This window comes from Mobula hypostoma, chromosome 1, assembly GCF_963921235.1.
Source record: "Mobula hypostoma chromosome 1, sMobHyp1.1, whole genome shotgun sequence".
In the NCBI taxonomy this organism is placed as follows: Eukaryota; Metazoa; Chordata; class Chondrichthyes; order Myliobatiformes; family Myliobatidae; genus Mobula; species Mobula hypostoma.
In genome coordinates this window covers 196892192-196912960 of record NC_086097.1, presented here as the reverse complement: position 1 = coordinate 196912960, position 20769 = coordinate 196892192, and the positions used below count along the sequence as shown (strand labels likewise).

General features: G+C 41.5%; 1 protein-coding gene across 2 annotated transcripts in view; it reads right to left on the bottom strand.

The window, feature by feature from the left end:
* rock1 (Rho-associated, coiled-coil containing protein kinase 1) overlaps positions 1-20769 on the bottom strand; it is a 184861-nt gene that overhangs the window by 50308 nt on the left and 113784 nt on the right. For both annotated transcript variants that reach the window (XR_010019714.1, XM_063062743.1), the window contains exons 17-20: positions 11531-11637; positions 9775-9925; positions 8878-9038; positions 1459-1643 (exon numbers count right to left, since the gene is read on the bottom strand). Coding sequence is in view for 1 of the 2 variants with exons in the window: in XM_063062743.1 (XP_062918813.1) it covers positions 1459-1643; positions 8878-9038; positions 9775-9925; positions 11531-11637 (604 nt within the window). In the remaining variant the exon portion in view is untranslated. The remainder of the gene's footprint in view (positions 1-1458; positions 1644-8877; positions 9039-9774; positions 9926-11530; positions 11638-20769) is intronic.

Genomic DNA, 20769 nt, shown 5'->3' with positions numbered 1-20769 from the left:
TTCCATGTGGAGAATACTTTGGAACCTCAGGACATCCCAAAAGTATCTTATAGCAAATGAAGCACTTGGAAAGTCTAGTTGCAATGAAATAATTTGTACATAAGGCAAGACAAACAGCAACATAATAAAGGGCAGATCTTGGCCCATAATTTACCTGCAGCTCTGCATGGAACTACAAGACCATAAGGCATATTAGCAGAATGAGGTCGATCAGCCCAGCCAGTCTGCTTTTCCATTTCATCATGGCTGGTTTATTTTCTCTCTCAATCCCATTCTCCAGCCTTCTCCCCGTGACCTTTGGTACTCTTACTAATCAAGAATCTATCAGCCTTCACATTAAGTATACCCAATGACATAGCTTCCAAGCTGTCTTTAGTAATGAATTCCCCACTTATTCATCCCCACTGGCTAAAGAGACGTTCTTCTCTTCTGAGCTGTGCCATCTGGTCCTAGACTCTCCCACTATTGAAAACATTCTCTCCATGTCCACTCTATCTAGGCTTTACAATATCTGGTAGGCTTCAATGAAAATCCAACCCCCGCCCCACACACCCGGGCATTCTTGTACACTTCAGCAAGAAGGCTCACACCCATTAAAAGTTCCTCATACATTAACCTTTTCATTCTCAGTTCCGAAGATCATTCTTGCAAACATCCTCTGGACCCTATGCAATGCCAGCACATCCTTCCTTAGATAATACTGCTCACAATACTCCAAATGTGATCTGACCAACACTTCAAAGTATCAGCATTACATATTTAATCCCTCTTGAAATAATGTGTCAGCTACAGTATTGCGCAAAAGTCTTCTGCACATATATATAGCTAGGGTGCCTACGATTTTTGCAGTACTCATTTATTAGTCTGGGATGTCAGCGAAGGATCCAGAGCATAAAAGGACTGCAGAACCAGAGCTGGGGTCTGAAGTGCACCAGTTGAGGTCTGGAACCCAGGGGTTAGGAATGAGTGCAGATTTGTGGCCAGTGCCTACTTCCAAAGTGCTTATATATTTCCCACATCCTTTTAACTCATGGGTTCATTTAAAAAATTATGCTACTACATAAATTTCAGAAAAGTGAAATGGAAAATATGCTTAAGTAATAATAAATGTAACATCTATTATCCAACACTTAAATTCAAAAGATGCCAGATTATCACCATTTTACTGCAGTGTATTTAAAAAAAATCTGTATTAAAATGTTGCTTATCAATTACAGTACGATGACCATGTTGTTCAAAGAAAGATTCTGAGCCAATGTTCTTCAAGAAAACAAACCTACCCTCTTTACCCAATCTACTCTTTAGCAAAGTGTCTGAAACTTGGTTCCTTAGAGATCATTTTAGAAGTCACTATCTTAAGCACAATTCAATGTAGACAATAAGCGCTAGTCTAGCCACTGATTGCCATGTGCTGCAAATGAATAAAATAAATGCAAGGAATTCCAAGCAAATAAATACTTTGAGAGTTGCGCCAGCTGAAATTCCAGTGACCGTTTGGATTCCAGCAATGAATTGATCTCTTGTTTCAGCTGTTTCTCTGATCCTTTAAGACTGTCCGCTTCCAATGACTGTGCCTTTAGCTCATTCTTTGTCACTGCCTGCTTATTCTTCTCTTGATCCAGCTGAAGTGACAGATTCTTCACCTGCATAACAAGAATATTGACCATAAGCTCTCCCTTAAAAATTACTTTAATTTCAGGGACAAAATAATTTTATTTGTAAAACCCTTCTCTCACCTTTCAGGGCATTCCAAAAGTACCTGTATTCAAGGATTTAATTCCTGACATTCACTAACCAGCAGATAAATATGGCAGCTCACAACTAAAATGGACAGAGACTGAAAACAAGAATGCATTAAATCACCAGAAATCACACTGACACTTCTTCAAAGGTTTGTATCAGTAGAGGCCTAAACAGAACAACTACCAGTTGCAATGTGACATTGTATCTTAAAATTTGAAAAAAAAAGAATGAGGTTGCATTAATTAATGTGCAGTGTGGCCTTCCTTAATCAAGATCCTGAGTTTAACAATTAAAGAAGTATAGAAGAATGCAGAAGCTGAATGACATACATTAATTTCTGAAATTACTTTGGAGGCCTTCAATTTATCAACACGATCTGTGACCATCCTGATGTGCTTTCCATTGCCACTATCCTCACTATAAAACAACTTCACATTTTTTGCATCCTCATTCTAAAATCAAAGTAGTCTACAGTTTTGACTAAATTTAAAATCATGCACAACAGGTGAATTTTTAAGCATTCAAATTTTCAAAACCCATCAAGAAGCAGAGCCTTTATCTCCTGAATACAACATAAGGACAGCGACTTCATCTATCTGAAGAATTCTCAACGCAAGAATCAATTGGGCAACATTCCACCAAATGCCTTCCAACAATACTTCATTTTTCTTTATAACGGCGATTAAAATAGAATACAAGACCATAAGATATAGGAGCAGAAATAGGCCATTCGGTCCATCGAGTCTGCTCCGCCATTCAATCATGGGCGGATCCAATTCTTACAGTCATCCCCACTCCTCTGCTTTCACCCCATACCCTTTGATGCCCTAGCTAATCAAGAACCTATCCCTGCCTTAAATGCACCCAATGACTTGGCCTCCACAGCCGCTCATGGTGACAAATTCCACAGATTTACCACCCGTTGACTGAAGTAATTTCTCCACATCTCAGTTCTAAAACAACATCCTTCAATCCTGAAGTCGTGCCCTTGTGTCCCAAAATCCCCTTCGATGGGAAATAACTTTGCCATATCTAATATGATCCTGCCAGTAATGCCTCAAATGTTACAGCTTTGAAAACACGTTTCTTTGACATTGACAAACTTGCAGATGACACCAAGATTGGTGAAACAGTGAACAGCAAGGATGGTATCAAAGCTTGCAGTGGGATTTGGACCTGGAAAATGGGCTTAAAAAAAAAAGGTAAATGGAATTTAATAAAGACAAGTGTGACTGTTGCAACTTGGGAGGGCAAACCAGGGTAGAACTAACACAGTGAACAACAGGACACTGAGGAGTGCATTAGAACCAAGGGATCGAGGAATACAGAACCATAATTCCAAGAAAATAGGTCGATGGGATTGAAAATAGAGACTTCAGCACATTTGCCTTCATAAATTAAAGTACTGAGTATAGGAGGTGGGATGTTATGTTGAAGTTGTACAAGATACTGGGAAGGCCTGATTTGGATATTGTGTGCAGCTCTGGTCAAGGATGTAGCTGCGATTTGAGGACCTGAATTATAGGGAAAGGTTGAATAGCTCAAGACTAATTTCCCGAGAGCCTTGAAGAACTAGGGGAGTTTTGATAGAGGTATACAATATTATGAGGTGAAAAGATAGGGTAAATGCAAGTAAACTTTTTCCACTGAGGCTGGGTGAGATTAGAACTAAAGGTCATATGTTAAGGATGAAAGGTGAAATATTTAAAGGGAACCTGAGGGGGAACTTCTTCACACAGGGTGGTGAGATTACGGAACAAACTGCTTGCTTATGTGGCAGATGCAGGTTTGATTTCAACACTTAAAGAGAAGTTAATGATGGGATGGTTGTGGAGGGCTATGGTCCAGGTGTGGGTTGATGGGACAAGGCAGAATAATAGCTTGGCATGGACTAGATGGGTGAAAGGGCTTGTTTCCATGTTGAGGTGCTCTCTTAATGATAATTCTGAAGCTCATGAGTCATGCTTCAATTTCACATTAACATTTGCTTCCTTTACCAAAGATCTGAACAATTATCTTCCTAAATCCCAAGAATTGTCTTGTTCCCTCCATCTTTTTAGTATGGATCCCATAAATTCATATCTTATAACAAATTTTATGTCTTATTCAGCTTGCCATCTTTCTCAACGCATGTTCTAGCGTGTTCAGAACCCAATACTTTTGCTCATGAATAAGCATCACCTACTGGTGATTTTAATAATGATGGTGCAAACCAAGTTGAAGTTATTCCCTTTGTTCAAAAGCTCAATGGTCGGAGGGTAATAACTGTTCTTGAGCCTGGTGGTGAGAGCCCTGAGGCTCCTGTACCTTCTTCCTGATAGCAGCAGCAAGAAGAGAGTATGCTCTGGTTGGCGGGGGATCCTAATGATGGATGTTGCTTTCCTGCGACAACGTTTCATATAGATGTGCTCACTGGTGGGTAGGGAGTTAACCGTGATGGACTGAGTTGTATCCATTACTTGTTGTAGTATTTTCCATTCAAGGGCATTGGTGCTTCCATACCATGCTGTGGTGTAGCCAGTCAATACACTCCCCACTACAGATTTAAAGAAGTTTGACAGTGTTTTAGATGTCATGCCGAATCTCTGTAACTTCCTAAGGAAGTAGAGGTGCAGCTGTGCTGTGCCCAATACAGATCCTTCGAAACATTACTGATTCTCTCCACCTCTTATTTGAACTGGCTCATGGACCTCTGGTTTCCTCCTCCTGCAACTAAAAATCAGCTCCTTGGTCTTGCTGACATTGAGTAAGAGGTTCTCGTTTTTGGCACCACTCAGCCAGATTCTCAGTCTCCCTCCTATACGCTAAGCTGTCACCACCTTTGATTCAAACTACGACAGTGGTGCCATCGGCAAACTTAAACTTGCCACTGGAGCTGTACTTAGCCACACAGTCATAAGTGCAAATAGAGCAGGGGGCTAAGCACACAGCCTTCTGGCGCACCTGTGCTGTCAGATATCGTGGTGGAGAAGTTGTTGTCAATCTGAACTGACTGGGATCTGCAAGTGAGGAAATTCACGATCCAATTGCACAAGAATTGAGGCCAAGGTCTTGAAGCTTATTGATTAGTTTTGAGGAGATGATGGTATTGAATGCTGAGTTGTAGTCAAGAGGGAACATCCTGATGTATACATCTTTGCTGTCCAGATGTCCCAGGGTTGAGTGAAGAGCCAATACAATGGTATCTGCTGTGGACCTGTTGCTCAGTTAGGCAAACTGAAGTGAATCCAAATCACTTCTCAGGGAAGAGTTGACAAGTTTCATCACCATCCTCTCAAAACACTTCATCACTGTGGATGCAAGTGCTACTGGACGATAGTCATTAAGGCAGGTTACCACATTTTTCTCAGGCACCGATATAAGTGAAGCCTGTTTGAAGAAGGTGGGTACCTCAGACTGCTGAAGTGAGAGGTTAAGGATCTCAGTGAACACTCCAGCCAGTTATCAGCACAGGTCTTTAGGTCTTGGCCAAGTACACCATCCAGGCCAGATGCTTTTCACGGGTTCACCCTCCTGAAAGTTGCTTGCACATCGGCCTCAGAGACTGAAATTATAGGATCATTGGGGGGATGTGGGAATTCATGATGACTCCTCCATGCTTTTACGGTCAAAGAGAGCATAGATGGCACTGAGTTCATCTGGAAGCAAAACCCTGTTGTTACCTATGCCACTTATTTTAACTTTAACAGATGATAGCATTCAAGCCCTGCCACAACTGTTGAACATCCGTCATTGATTCAAGTTCAATCCAGAATTGTCTCTTCATCTGTGAAATAGCTTTCTGGACCTCTTGTCACTTTCTTGGTCACCAGACTTGAAGGCCTCTGATCTGGCCCTCAAAAGACCTCCCTTGTCAGCCACGGCTGCCTCCTCTGTCCTTTTGAATACTCCTTCTTTGGCATGTATCTACCTGTGCTTTCCAAATTGCTCCCCAAAACTCCAGCCATTGCTGTTTTGTTGTCATCCTTGCTAGTGTCTGCTTCAAATCAACTTTGGCCAACTCCTCTCTCATGTCTTTGTAATTCAGTTTACTCCACTGAAATGCATCTAACTTTAGTTTCTCCCTCTCAAACTGAAGGGTGAATTCCATTTTACGATCACTGCCTCTCTTTACCTTCAGCTCATTTTTTAAATCTGGTTCATTGCACAAAAGCCAATCCAGAATTACCTTTTTGCTAGTATTATCAACCACAAGCTGCTCTAAAAAGCCATCACATAGGGATTCTATGAATACAGCAGGAATTCTGCAGATGTAGCTATTGGCACCCGTATGGGTCCTAGCTATGCCTGCCTTTTTGTTGGCTTTGTGGAACAATCTATGTTCCGTACCTATTCTGGTATCTGTCCCCCACTTTTCCTTCGCTACATCGGCGACTACATTGGCACAGCTTCCTGCACGCATGCTGAGCCTGTTAACTTCATTAACTTTGCCTCCAAATTTCACCCTACCCTCAAGTTTACCTGGTCCATTTCCGACACCTCCCTCCCCTTTCTAGATCTTTCTGTCTCTATCTCTGGAGACAGCTTATCCACTGATGTCTACTATAAGCCTACTGACTCTCACAGCTATCTGGACTATTCCTCTTCTCACCCTGTATCTTGCAAAAATGCCATCCCAAACATGCCATCCCCTTCTCGCAATTCCTCCGTCTCTGCCGCATCTGCGCTCAGGATAAGGCTTTTCATTCCAGGACGAAGGAGATGTCCTCCTTTTTTAAAGAAAGGGGCTTCCCTTCCTCCACCATCAACTCTGCTCTCAAACGCATCTCTCCCATTTCACGCACATCTGCTCTCACTCCATCCTCCCGCCACCCCACTAGGGATAGGGTTCCCCTGGTCCTCACCTACCACCCTACCAGCCTCCAGGTCCAACATATTATTCTCCGTAACTTCCGCCACCTCCAACGGGATCCCACCACTAAGCACATCTTTCCCTCCCCACACCTCTCTGCTTTCGGCAGGGATCGCTCCCTACTCCCTTGTCCATTCGTCCGCCCCATCCCTCCCCACTGATCTCCCTCCTGGCATTTATCCTTGTAAGCAGAACAAGTGCTACACATGCCCTTACACTTCCTCCCTTACCACCATTCAGGGCCCCAGACAGTCCTTCCAGGTGAGGCAACACTTCACCTGTGAGTCGGCTGGGGTGATATACTGCGTCCGGTACTCCCGATGTGGCCTTCTATATATTGGCGAGACCCGACGCAGACTGGGAGACCGCTTTGCTGAACACCTACGCTCTGTCCACCAGAGAAAGCAAGATCTCCCAGTGGCCACACATTTTAATTCCACATCCCATTCCCATTCTGACACGTCTATCCACGGCCTCCTCTACTGTAAAGATGAAGCCACACTCAGGTTGGAGGAACAACACCTTATATTCCGTCCGGGTAGCCTCCAACCTGATAGCATGAACATTGACTTCTCTAACTTCCGCTAATGCCCCACCTCCCTCCATACCCCATCCGTTATTTATTTTTATACACACATTCTTTCTCTCACTCTCCTTTTTCTCCCTCTGACAATACCCCTGGCCCACCCTCTGGGTTTCCACCCACCCCACCCCTTGTCTTTCTCCCTGGGCCTCCTGTCCCATGATCTTCTCATATCCCCTTTGCCAATCACCTGTCCAGCTCTTGGCTCCATCCCTCCCCCTCCTGTCTTCTCCTATCATTTTGTATCTCTCCCTCCCCCTCCCACTCCCACTTTCAAATCTCTTACTAACTCTTCCTTCAGTTAGTCCTGACGAAGGGTCTCGGCCTGAAACGTCGACAGTACCTCTTCCTAGAGATGCTGCCTGGCCTGCTGTGTTCACCAGCAACTTTGATGTGTGTTGCTGGGATTCCACGAATTCCCTCTCTTAGGATCCAAAGCCAATCTGACTTTCCCAATCAACCTGCATACTAAAATCCTCCGCGACTATCGTAACATTTTGCTTTCAACATGCCTTTTCTATCTCCCTTTTTAACTTGCAACCTACATTCTGGCTACTTTTCGGAGGTCTGTATAGAATTCATTGGGATCTTTTAACCTTCGTAGTTTCTTAACTCTACCCTCAAAGTCTCTACATCTTCAAATCCGACATCAGCTCTAAGAGCTCTTGAGCTCTTGCGCGGGCAGGTGTGTGTGCGTTGTTGTATGTGCTGATTTTTTTTCCCCCACAAATCAGTTTTTGGCTAAATCTTCCCGATACTGGTAAGTGAAACTACACTGTACATACATTATTTCTACTTTATATAGAAAAAAGGCGCCCACTTTAAACTTGTGTTTACCCTGAGAAAGACTACCATGACCGTGAAGCCTCGCGCGGGCAGGTGTGTGCACATGCACGTACGTGCCGATTTTTGGTATGATTTGGTAGGTTATTTTTTGGGTCTGGGAACGTGCAAAAATTTTTTCCATATAAAACGAAAGGTTTCATAGGAACCCTCCACTCTTGGATAGCAGGGGAAACCTGTATTCTCTCTCTAGGGCCTCATTCCTTTCCTTCCTATGTCATTGGTACTAATATGTACCATGACTTCTGGCTGTTCACCCTCCTATCTGCTCCTCTAGCAATGGATTCCTCTGTCACTACTGCATTCCTCTTCTCCCCAATTACCTTCTGAGCCACAGAGCCAGACTCAGGACCAGAGTCATTGCAGATTCCCTCGGTAGGTCATACCATCCCAACAGTATCCAAAGCAGTTTACTTATTATTGAGGATCAGTGGTAAAGAAATCTTTGGTCTTGTTGAAACTTTCTTAAATACTCCCCCGCCCCCCCCAACCCTTTTTTTTTAAAAAAGCACCATCTTGGAAAGCTTTGTGCCTTTCCATGTTGAAAGTTTCTATAACAGAAACAAGATGATTGATTAAATAACAAACCTCAAACGTATGTTGAATAAATAAAATTAATGTAACATATTACAAGTTTATATGAAAATGGTCCATGTTATTTGTTCAAGATCAAGTTTCTCTGCTCATGACAATTTTACCTTTGTGTGTGTTGCTCAAGATTTCCAGCATCTGCAGAATCTCTTCTGTTTAAAATTTTACCTTTGGTTTTGTTACTTTTTCCTGTTAGAATCTAACGTTCCAATAAATACTGAAAACTAAATCTCCAGAAGAGATGATTTAAATAAAATTTTCTCACCTCTTCTTCCAACCTTTCCTTCTGCTTACTGAGCTGCTCCACTTTTTGTTTATACTGCTTTAAATCCACATCCAGCATCGACCGCTGCTTCTCAATTTCCATCACCTGATTCTCGGCTCTTTGCTTGGACAACCTCTCTTCTCTCAACTTGTTATCCATTTCTGAAACACAGCAAACCAGTTTGAAACTCCAGGTATTTTAGGATATTATAAATATCCTACTGGCTATATTTTCAAGGGTTGTGATTTTAAGATGTCAGAAAAATAAAACAGCACAAGTATCCAGCAGATAAAACAGTTGAGGCTTCTTCACTAGATATAGTTAAGATACAGTTAGATAGATTTTTATATAGTAGGGGAATTAAGGGTTATGGGGAAAAGGCAGGAAGATGGAGCTGAGCTTACGGACAGATCAGCCATGATCTTATTGAATGGCAGGGCAGGCTCGATGGGCCGGATGGCCTACTCCTGCTCCTATTTCTGATGTTCTTAAGTTCTTATAAAACAGAAACTTGAATGACTGGTAAAAATCACTTTAGCTGAGGTGCTGAATTCTACAAAGATGTTTGGAACTTTACAAAAGTTACAGGGTCTATGTTTATTAGTCAAGTAATTGGAATTGAAACCTCCATAATTTCACACGTGGTCAAATCTGTCAAACATTTCACAGTATAATTGAAATAATTTTCAAATAATGGGTTTTATCAAGACATACTTATTAATTATAGTGTATGTTGAGGCCAATGTAGCACCACAAATGTGAAACCATTCACTAAATAGAAATTTGACGATTTGGAAGGCTCAGAATACATGCTGCTATTCAGTAAAGTTGACTGTAGAACCTACATCTAGTTCTTTGAATCCACTTATTTGACAAATAGTCCAAGCAGGCACTAACCACTCATGGCTGCAGATCTTGCTTCTTCGATGGATTCATACTCATCTGCCAATCGTGCTTTGGTTTCTTTGTGCTCTGCGACCTCTTGGTCCAGTCGCTGCTGTAACATTTTTTGTTTGTAATTTGCATCGATTTCCAGGTTATTCTTTTCCTACAATGGAAAAGTAACAAAAAAAAATTATATGTTTTGAATATAATGGATTAAAATTGCTAAACTGATGACCTTTGTAGTTTAAAAAAAGGGAGATGACAAAAACACTTCCATAACAACAAAGAATTAAAATAACACTAATGCTGTGAATCTCAAGTAAAAATTGGGCAAGACTCAGCAGGTCAGACAACACATGTAATGAAAGAACAGAGCTGATATATAAAGCCAATATCCTGAGTTGGTGCCTCAACTGCTGAATATTTTCAGCACTTTCGGTTTCCACAACTGGAATCACAACTAAAGTGCAGAGGACAGGATGAAGGCACATGCCTTCGCACAAGAGAAAATAAACAATATTTTTTAGGTCATATGGTGTACCTCTTCGTAGTCATTGCACAGGACTGCCCATCCTCCCACACTGCAATAAATAATTTAGGGGAAATGAACTACAATGCTGGAAAATGCATGGTCATGCACTTTGGTAGTAAAAATAAATGTGCAGACCACTTTCTAAATGGGGAGAACATCCAAAAATCTAGGACATGGGAGTTCTTGTGAAGAACACCCGAAAGATTAATTTGCAAATATTCGGTGGTGAAGAAGGCAAATGCAACATTAGCATTCATTTGAAGAGGTCCAGAATACAAGAGCAGGGATGTGATGCTGAGGATTTATAAGGCACTGATGAGGCCTTATATTGTGAATAGTTTGGGCTCATCTTAGAAAAGATGTGCTTAGAAAAGATTGGAGAGGGTTCAGAGGGGGCTCACAAGGATGACTCCAGGAATGAAAGGGTTATCCTATGAGGAACCATTTGATGGCTCTGGGTCTGTACTCGCTGGAATTCAGAAGGATGGGGGGGGGGGGGGATCTCATTAAAACATTTCCAATCTTGAAAGGCCTAGACAGAGTAGATGTGGAAAGGCTGTTTCCCATGGAAGAGGAGTGTAGGACAAGAGGGCACAGCTTAGGATAGAGGGACGTCCATTTACGATAGAGATGTGGAGAAATTTCTTTAGCCAGAAGGTGGTGAATTTGTGGAACTTATTACCACAGGCAACTGTGGAGGCCAGATTGTTGGGTGTAGTTAAAGCTTGATAGATTCTTGATTGGATATGGCATCAACGACAACGGAGTGAAGGCCAGAGAGTGGGCCTGAGGAGGGGAAAAAAAATTATCAGCCATGATTGAATGGCGGAGCAGACTCGATGGGCCAAATAGCCTAGTTCTGCTCCTATGTCTTATGGTCTTAAAAGCATCTAATATTAATTTTGACCAAGGAAAGACTTTATAAGACAAACACTTAGGAAAGACAATTTGTGTTTATAATCTTAGATATCCAGCACTTATAAAGGCACTCATCTGTTTCTTGTGAACTGAATAACTATAGATATCAGCAATCTTTGAATAAGATGGAAACAAACATGTTAAAGAATAAATGGAAACCAAATACCAATATGCTCAAGTAACAATCATGGATATTAGCAGAAATGAAAAAATATTTAGATGCTGAAAATCTTCAATCCGTTGTCAACATCTGTAGTGAGAAAAAGTATTTCAAGCTAATATCTTTTCACAGATATTATCTTAATTATGCATTAGTACCTTCTCCAAATTACTAAGTTTCTCTTGTGCTTGCTTCTTTTCCATCTCTGATTTGGAAAGGTTAAGTTTTACTGATTTCAATTCTTCTTGTAAAGAAGTAATTCGAGCTGTCAAAAAATTAAAAACAAAAGCCATTATGAAAAAATTATGCTTGGAGATGATTTAGGTATGATGATGATTTAGATGATGTAGGTATCTCTGTGCAACGTTATTAACCTCCATGGACTACTGGAGTACTGGAGCTCAGTTCAAAGCACGGCCTATGCTGCCTTGGCAGACATACTTTTTGGAGTCTAATAGAAAATAAAACCAATTTTTCTTCCAGAGTACTTTGAAGCAATTTCTATTGGGATAGAATGATTATTATTTCATTTATAAAAGAATAACGTTGGAGAGGTAATGCAGAGCTGCTAACATCTGTGAAGTTGCACATTGCAGTCTAGGAAGGTGGAATTCTAAGGAAAATTATGACGTGTCTCAGGGCTATCTGATAAATAAAATAGGGAAAAATAGGCACAAATGTGTATTTGAAATTACTTAAGACGGCTAGGAGGTACTGTAATGTTTCTGTGCCGGAACGGGTAAACTTTACTGAGTCCCAAGCCTCATTTAACATAAACCAGCAAGCTACCAACCTGCTGTCATTCCCAAATGAAAAATATTTCATATCCAGCTCAAAATATCACTAATTTGGCTAGCCCTTTTCTGTTAATAAAATAAAAGACTATGAAAAGATTCTAAGCTCCATCCATGGGGGATTGTTGGGAAATTGAGTGTTTTGAGTTAGTGATGGAGCCATCAACTTTGGAATTTATAGTTAAGAAGTCAGTGGAGGGAAGAAAAATATACAGGTGGGATGGGGGGGGTGTTGTTGATTGTGGAAGGGGTTACAACTGGCAATAGCTCTTTTGAACATGCGAAGAGAATTGGTGTGATAGGGGTATGAAAAGGAAGAAAAACAATCAGTTCAAACTGATTGGGGAAGGGGAGCAGACAAGATTATGAGGGATTAAGTGACTCAGTCTGCATACAGTAAGCAGAATTCACAACTAAAAGTTCAATAATAAATCTCATTTAATTGTTTTTCTTTTAACTTTTTTGACGAAAGCAAAAGACTAAATATGTAGAAAGCACATTAGATTAATTCTAAATGTTACACTAAAAATGCAGCGTTTTAGATCAGATACTTCAAATTATTATTTTTGATGCTTGAAATGAAGTTCACCCTGGCTTGTGATGGGAGGACAATTATAAGGTTAATAATCAAGATAGAGTCATTGAACAATACAGCATAGAAACAGGCCCTTCAGCCCATCTAGTTGGTGCCAAACCATTAATCTGCTCCTGGACCATAGCCCCAATACTCCTGTCATCCATGTACTTATCCAAATTTGTCTTTAAAAATTGAAATTGACCCCACATCGACCCCACTTGCCTGGCAGCTTGTTCCAAACTCTCACCACCCTCTGAATGAAGTTCCCCCCATGTTCTCCTTAAAGATTTCACCATTTACCCTCAACCTATGACCTCTAATTGTTATCTCACCAAACTCAGTTGAAAAGCCTGCTTGCACGTGCCTTGTAATTTTGTATACTCCTCATAATTCTGCATATTTCTGTCAAATCTTCCCTCAGTCTTCTACGTTCTAGGGAATAAAGTCCCAAACTACTCAAACTTTTCCTATAACTCAGGTCTTTGTTCAGATCAAACATCAGAACGGAGTTGGACAATCCACATCAGGGGTGTGTACGAAGAGCTACTTTTTAAATCAGGACAGTGGTCGAGACTTTAAAGGTAGAATTTAGCGATAGTTTCTCTGAGTTGAGGAGACACCAATCAGCAAGAGGCAGTATGTAAAAAGAGATACCTTTCAGACAGGTCCACGTTCAAGATTTAAAAACCAGAGCTTCAAGCCAGTTTTCTCTTAGTTGGTAAATCCACATCAGGGGTGTATAAAATGAGCTAGTTTTTAAAATCAGGAAGGTGATCAAGATTCTAAAGGCAGAGTTTGCAGCAGTTTCTCTAAGTTTAGGAGTGACCAATCAGCAAGAGGGATTCATTAGAAAGGGCCAATAAAAAATAATTCAAATGGAAGTTAGCGGCCATTCTTGTGACTGTGCCAGTCTTTAGAGTGGCTTTGGCTCATCAAGCTTGGGTGAGGTATGTTGCCTCCCAGATGCCAGGATTAGGGCTGTCTCAAATCTGGCCCATTGCATTCTCAAAGGCGAGGGTGAGCAGCCATTAGTCATTGTACATATTGATACCAATGACATAGGTAGTCAAGGTGAGGAGGTCCTGAAGGGAGATTTCAGGGAGCTAGATAGAAAGCTGAGAAACAGAACCTCCGGAAGAGTATTCTCTGGATCGCTGTCTGTGCCACGTGCCGGTGAGGGCAAGTATAGCATGATTTGGCAGATGAATACGTGGCTGAGGAATTGGTGCAGGAGGCAGGGGTTCAGATTTATGGATTATTGGGGTCTCTTCTGGGGAAGGTATGACCTAAACAAAAGGGACAGATAACCCCTGAACCCAAGGGGGTCCAATACCCTTGCAGGCAGGTTGGGTGAGTTGTTCAGGTGGGTTTAAACTAATCTGGCAGTGAGATGGGAACTGGAGTGACAGAGCTGAAGATGTACCGTAGATGGTTAACAAACAAAGGCTCCGAGCAAAGAGTTTGATGATAGGGCAAAATTGCAGTCAACAGGATGAGTTGCAATGTAAAATATGAATAAAATTGAGAAGGTTGAACATAGGACTGAAGGTTTTATATTTGAATGCGCGCAGTATATGGAATAAGGTCAATGACTTGTAGCATAGTTACAGATTGGCATGTACAATGTTGTAGGCATCACTGAATCATGGTTGAAATAAGTGTATAGCTGGGAGCTTAATTTCCAAGAATATACTTTGTATCGAAAGGACAGGTAGGAAGGCAAAGAGGGTGGTGTTGTTCTGTTGGTAAATAATGAAATGAAATTAAATCATTAGAAGCCAGAAGGTGTTGAATCATTGTGGGTAGAACTAAAGAACTGCAAGGTAATAAGAACCTGCTGGGAGTTATATACAGATCCCCAAATAGCAGTAAGGATGTGGTCTACAAGTTACAATGGGAGACAGAAACTACATGTCAAAAGGTCAATGTTATATTAGACATGGGGGATTTTAATAGGCCGGTAGATTGGGGAAAAAAAAAATCAGATTAGTGCTGGATTCCAAGAGTTTCTAGAATGCCAGCGAGATGGCTTTTCTGAGCAGCTCGTGGTTGAACCTACTAGGGGATCAGCAATTCTGCGTTGGGTTTTGTGCAATAAATCAGAATTGATTAGAGAACTTAAGGTAAACAAACACTTAGGGGCAAGTGATCATAATATGATCGAATTCACTCTGAAATTTGAGAAGAAGCTAATGTATAATATAATGTCAGATGTATCAGTATTACAGTGGAGTAAAGGGAATTACAGAGGCATGAAGGAGGAGTTAGTTTGTATTGATTGGAAAAGAACACTGGCAGGGATGACGGCAGAACAACAGTGGCTAGAATTTTTGGAAGCAATTCGGAAGGCACAGAATATATACATTGCAAAGAGGAAGAAGTATTCTGAAGGAAAGATGACACATTCATGACTAACAAGAGAAGTCAAAGCCAACAGAAAAGCCAAAGAGAGGGCATATAACAGAGCAAAACTAGTGGGAAGCTAGAGGATTATGAAGTTTTTAAATACCAACAGTAGGCAACTAAAAAGTCATTGAAGAGGTAAATGAAAGTAAGCTAGCCAATAATGTTGAAGAGTGGATATCAGACTGTTGGAAAACAAAGATGGAGAGCTAATAATGCGGACAAGCAAATGGCAGATGAACTTAATGAACATTTTATGCCAGTCTCCACTGTGGAAGACAGTAGCAGTATGATGGAAAAAAATCCAGGTGTCGGAGGACATGAAGTATGTGAAGTTACTGTGACTAGGGAGAAGGTACCTGGGAAACTGAAAGGTCTGAAGGTAGATAAGTCACAGGGCCCAAAAGGTATACACCCCAGGGTTCTGAAAGAGGAGGCTGAAGAGATTGCGGATGCATTAGTAATGACCTTTCAATAATTACTAGATTCTGGAATAGTTCCGGAAGACTAGAAAATCTTAAGTGTCACTCTAATCTTCAAGAAGGGAGGGAGGCAGAAGAAAGGAAATTATAGGCCAGTTAGTCTAACCTGAGTAGTTGGGAAGCTTTTGGAGTCATTTGTTAAGGACATGAGGAGGAGACAAGGAGGAATTTCTTTAGCCAGAGAGTCCTGTTACTTTGCCACAGGCAGCTGTGGAGGCAAAATTATTACGTATATCCAAGGCAGAGGTTGATAGATTCATGATTGGAAAGGTTATGAAGGGATTATGGCAGGAAAATAGATTTGGGTTGAGATGAAAAATGGATAGGCATGATGAAATGGTGGAGAAGACTCGACTGGCCAAATGGACTAATTCTGCCCCGACATCTTATGGTCTTCAGGTCCTGGAAACATCCTTGTAAAGTTGCTTTGTATTATTTCAATCTTATTAACGGCTTTCCTGTAGGTAGGTGACCAAAACTGCACATAATACTCCAAATCAGGTCTCACCAATGTCTAATACAACTTCAACATAACATCTCATCTCCTGTACTTAAAACGTTGGTTTATGAAGGCCAATGTGCAGAAATTTTTTCCTTACAACCCCATCTACCCGCGAAACCACTTTCAAGGATTGTATTCCCAGATCCCCCTATTTTACCACACTCCTCCGTGCCTTACTGTTCACAGTGTAAGACCTACCCAAAATGGAATACCTCACAGTTGTCTGCATTAAAAATTTTCAGTCCATTTTTCTAGGTGTTCTAGAACCCACTATAAGCTTTAATAGACTTTCTTGCTAACCACTATAGTAACCCTTTTTTCCCCTGTACAAGTTTAAACAAAGTTACACAAATGATTACATGAAATTAATGTTAAGAATATTTTGTTACTGAATTGAACTTGAGACATTGCAGTAATGGCCCCACATATGGTCAGCAATTATAGTAAGAAAAACATTGAGAATATTACAGAAAAAACGAACATCAGTTTCTGCAGAATGTCATACAGAAAACCAGAACTTTGCATCAGATCAACTTCATTCCATTGCAGTGCCAAAAAAAACTTTTAATCCAGTAAAACATGAGGTATTGCATTTTGGGAGCTCAATCCAGTGAATGGGAGGGCTCGAGGGAGTGTTATGGAACTGAGGGATCTAGGAGTGCAAGTGCATTGTTCACTGAAAGCCACATCGCAGGTGATAGGGTAGTGAAGGTGGAATTTGGCATACTTGCCTTCAGTCAAGGCACTGAAGATGTGAATTGGGAAGTTATGTTGCAGTTAAAAGCTGTAGGTAAGGCCGCACATTGAGTATTGCGTACAATTTTGGTTGCACTGTTATAGGGAAGATGTTACTAGAAGGAATGCAGATGATTTACCAGGGTGTTACCTGGATGTATGGGACTGAGCTACAGTGACAGGTTGTGTAGATGAGGATCTCACTATCTGTAATGTAGGAGAGTGAGAGTGACTTGATAGAGGTATACAAGATCCTGAGGGAAATAGAGGCGGTGAAAGCACAGCCTTTTTCCCTTAAGGAAGGGATTGCTACAAACCAAGACGGTACAGGTTTATTATCAGAAGAGACTTTAAAGGGATATGCGGAGGCATTAGCAATGATCTTTCAAAAGTCAATAGATTCTGGCATGGTTCCGGTGGACTGGAAGATTGCAAATGTCACTCCGCTATTTAAGAAGGGGGCAAGGAAGCAAAAAGGAAATTATAGACCTGTTAGCTTGACATCGGTGGTTGGGAAGTTGTTGGGGTCGATTGTCAAGGATGAGGTTACAGAGTACCTGGAGGCATATGACAAGATAGGCAGAACTCAGCATGGATTCCTTAAAGGAAAATCCTGCTTGACAAACCTATTACAATTCTTTGAGGAAATTACCAGTAGGCTAGACAAGGGAGATGCAGTGGATGTTGTATATTTGGATTTTCAGAAGGCCTTTGACAAGGTGCCACACGAGGCTGCTAAACAAGATAAAAGCCCAAGGAATTATGGGAGAGTTAATACGTGGAGAGAGCGTTGGCTGATTGGCAGGAAACAGAGAGTGGGAATAAAGGGATCCCATTCTGCTTGGCTGCCGGTTACCAGTGGTGTTCCACAGGGGTCCTTGTTGGGGCTGCTTCTTTTTACTTTGTATATCAACGATTTGGATTATGAAATAAATGGCTTTGTGGCTAAGTTTGCTGATGATACAAAGATAGGTGGAGGGGCCGGTAGTGCTGAGGAAACGGAGAGTCTGCAAAGAGACTTGGATAGATTGGGAGAATAGGCAAAGAAGTGGCAATGGCAAATGAAATACAATGTTGGAAAGTGTATGGTTATGCACTTTGGCAGAAGAAATAAATCAGACTATTATTTAAATGGGGAGAGAATTCAAAGTTCTGAGATGCAATGGTACTTGGGGGTCCTCGTGCAGGATACCCTTAAGGTTAACCTCCAGGTTGAGTGGGTGGTGAAGAAGGCGAATGCAATGTTGGCATTCATTTCTAGAGGAACAGAGTATAGGAGCAGGGATGTGATGTTGAGGCTCTATAAGGCACTGGTAAGACCTCACTTGGAGTACTGTGTGCAGTTTTGGTCTCCTTATTTAAGAAAGGATGTGCTGACGTTGGAGAGGGTACAGAGAAGATTCACTAGAATGAATCTGAGTATGAGAGGGTTAACATATGAGGAATGTTTGTCCGCTCTTGGACTGTATTCCTTGGAGTTTAGAAGAATGAGGGGAGACCTCATAGAAACATTTCGAATGTTGAAAGACATGGACAGAGTGGATGTGGCAAAGTTGTTTCCCATGATGGGAGAGTCTAGTACAAGGGGGCATGACTTAAGGATTGAAGGGCGCCCATTCAGAACAGAAATGCGAAGAAATTTTTTTTAGTCAGAAGGTGGTGAATCTATGGAATTTGTTGCCACGGGCAGCAGTGGAGGCCGAGTCACTGGGTGTATTTAAGGCAGAGATTGATAGGTATCTGAGAAGCCAGGGCATCAAAGGTTATGGTGAGAAGGTGGAGGAGTGGGACTAAATGGGAGAATGGATCATGATAAAATGGTGGAGCAGACTCAATGGACTGAATGGCTGACTTCTGCTCCTTTGTTTTATGGTCTTTTGGATATCTGGGGCTGCTTCTTCATACAAATAATGGTGCATACTTGGGATGAGCTGTTAGTAATAGTGGTTGAGGCGGCAAATTAGGAACATGCAAAATCTATCGAGACAAGCACGTGGATTGGAGACATGTGGAGGACTAGGAGCCAAACAGAGGCAGATGGGAATAGCTCACTGGGCAGCAGAGTTAGCATGGATGAGTTGGGCAGAACAGTTGTATCCATGCTGTATGACTCTGTTGTTGACATTACTGAAAAATCTTCGATTGCATTGATTTCAGTATAATGGATTTAAGTGTCTTACCAACCTGTTTTGTACCAAAAATTTGGCCCCTAAATACATCAAATTTCAAAGTTTAAAGAACAAAAAACTAATGAAGAAAACAGCCAGGATTCCCTTCCGTTATTTGGCATACTATGCTGCTTAATTGGGACAGGAAACTGTTGCCAAACAGTTTCTAACCAGTGTTATTTGCATGTACTTGTGTGGCCACTACACCGTGGTTAGATTGAACAGTTTTTAAAATAGCATCAGTTGCGTATGTTTGAGTTCAAAATGCAGTGACTTTTGTCATTGATAGCTGACGAGAAATAAGCAGCAAAACAATTGAGAACTGTTTTGCTCACTGCAGTTTCAAGCATTCAGGCTTGGAGATGCCAAAAGTGAAAATAAAATGATTTCACACTGAGGCAGCGAAAGGATGGTAGGGTAAATGAATCACGGTGTACAAAGGATCTGGTTAAGAAGAAAAGAAAAGTTTACAAAAGATTCAAGAAACTAGGTATTGTTCGAGTTCTAGAAAATTATATGGTTGTCAGGAAGGAGCGCAAGAATGAAATTAGGAGAGCTAGAAGGGGCCATGAGAAAGCCTTGGCAAGCAAGAGTAAGGAAAACCCCAAAGCATTCAACTAGTATGTGAAGAGCAAGAGGATGAGCCATATGAGAATAGGACTAATCAGGTGCGATAGTGGAGACGTGTGCATGGAGTCTGAGGAGGCAGCGGAGGTACTTAATAAATACTTTGCTTCAGTATTCACTAGGGGAAAGGACCCTGGCAATTGTGGGGATGACTTAGAGGACTGAAACACTTGAGCATATAGACATTAAGAGGATGTGCTGAAGCTTTTCAAAAGCATTAAGTTGGTTAAGTCACCAGTTCTGGACAATATATATCCCAGATAACTGTGGAAAGTGAGGGAGAAGATTGCTGAGCTTTTGGAGATGATCTTTATATCATCAATAGGGACGGAAGAAGTATCAGAGGATTGGAGGGTTGCAAATGTTGTTCCCTTGTTCAAGAAAGGGAGTAGGGATAACCCAGGAAATTATAGATTCTGAGAGGCAGGATTTATGAGCATCTGGAGAGGCATAATATGATTAGAAATAGTCAGCATGGCTTTGTCAAAGGCAGGTTGTGCCTTACAAGCCTGATTGAATTCGTTGAGGATGCAACAAAACACATTGATGAGGGTAGAGCAATGGACGTAGTGTATATGGATTTCAGTAAGGCATTTGATAAGGTTCCCATGCAAGGCTCATTCAGAAAGTAAGGAGGCATGGAACCCAAAGGAGACCTCGCTTTGTGGATTCAGAATTGGCTTAGAAACATAGAAACATAGAAAATAGGTGCAGGAGTAGGCCATTCGGCCCTTTGAGCCTGCACCGCCATTTATTATGATCGTGGCTGATCATCCAACTCAGAACCCCGCCCCAGCCTTCCCTCCATACCCCCTGATCCCCGTAGTCACAAGGGCCATATCTAACTCCCTCTTAAATATAGCTAATGAACTGGCCTCAACTGTTTCCTGTGGCAGAGAATTCCACAGATTCACCACTCTCTGTGTGAAGAAGTTTTTCCTAATCTCGGTCCTAAAAGGCTTCCCCTTTATCCTCAAACTGTGACCCCTTGTTCTGGACTTCCCCAACATCGGGAACAATCTTCCTGCATCTAGCCTGTCCAATTCCATTAGGATTTTATACGTTTCAATCAGATCCCCCCTCAATCTTCTAAATTCCAACGAGTACAA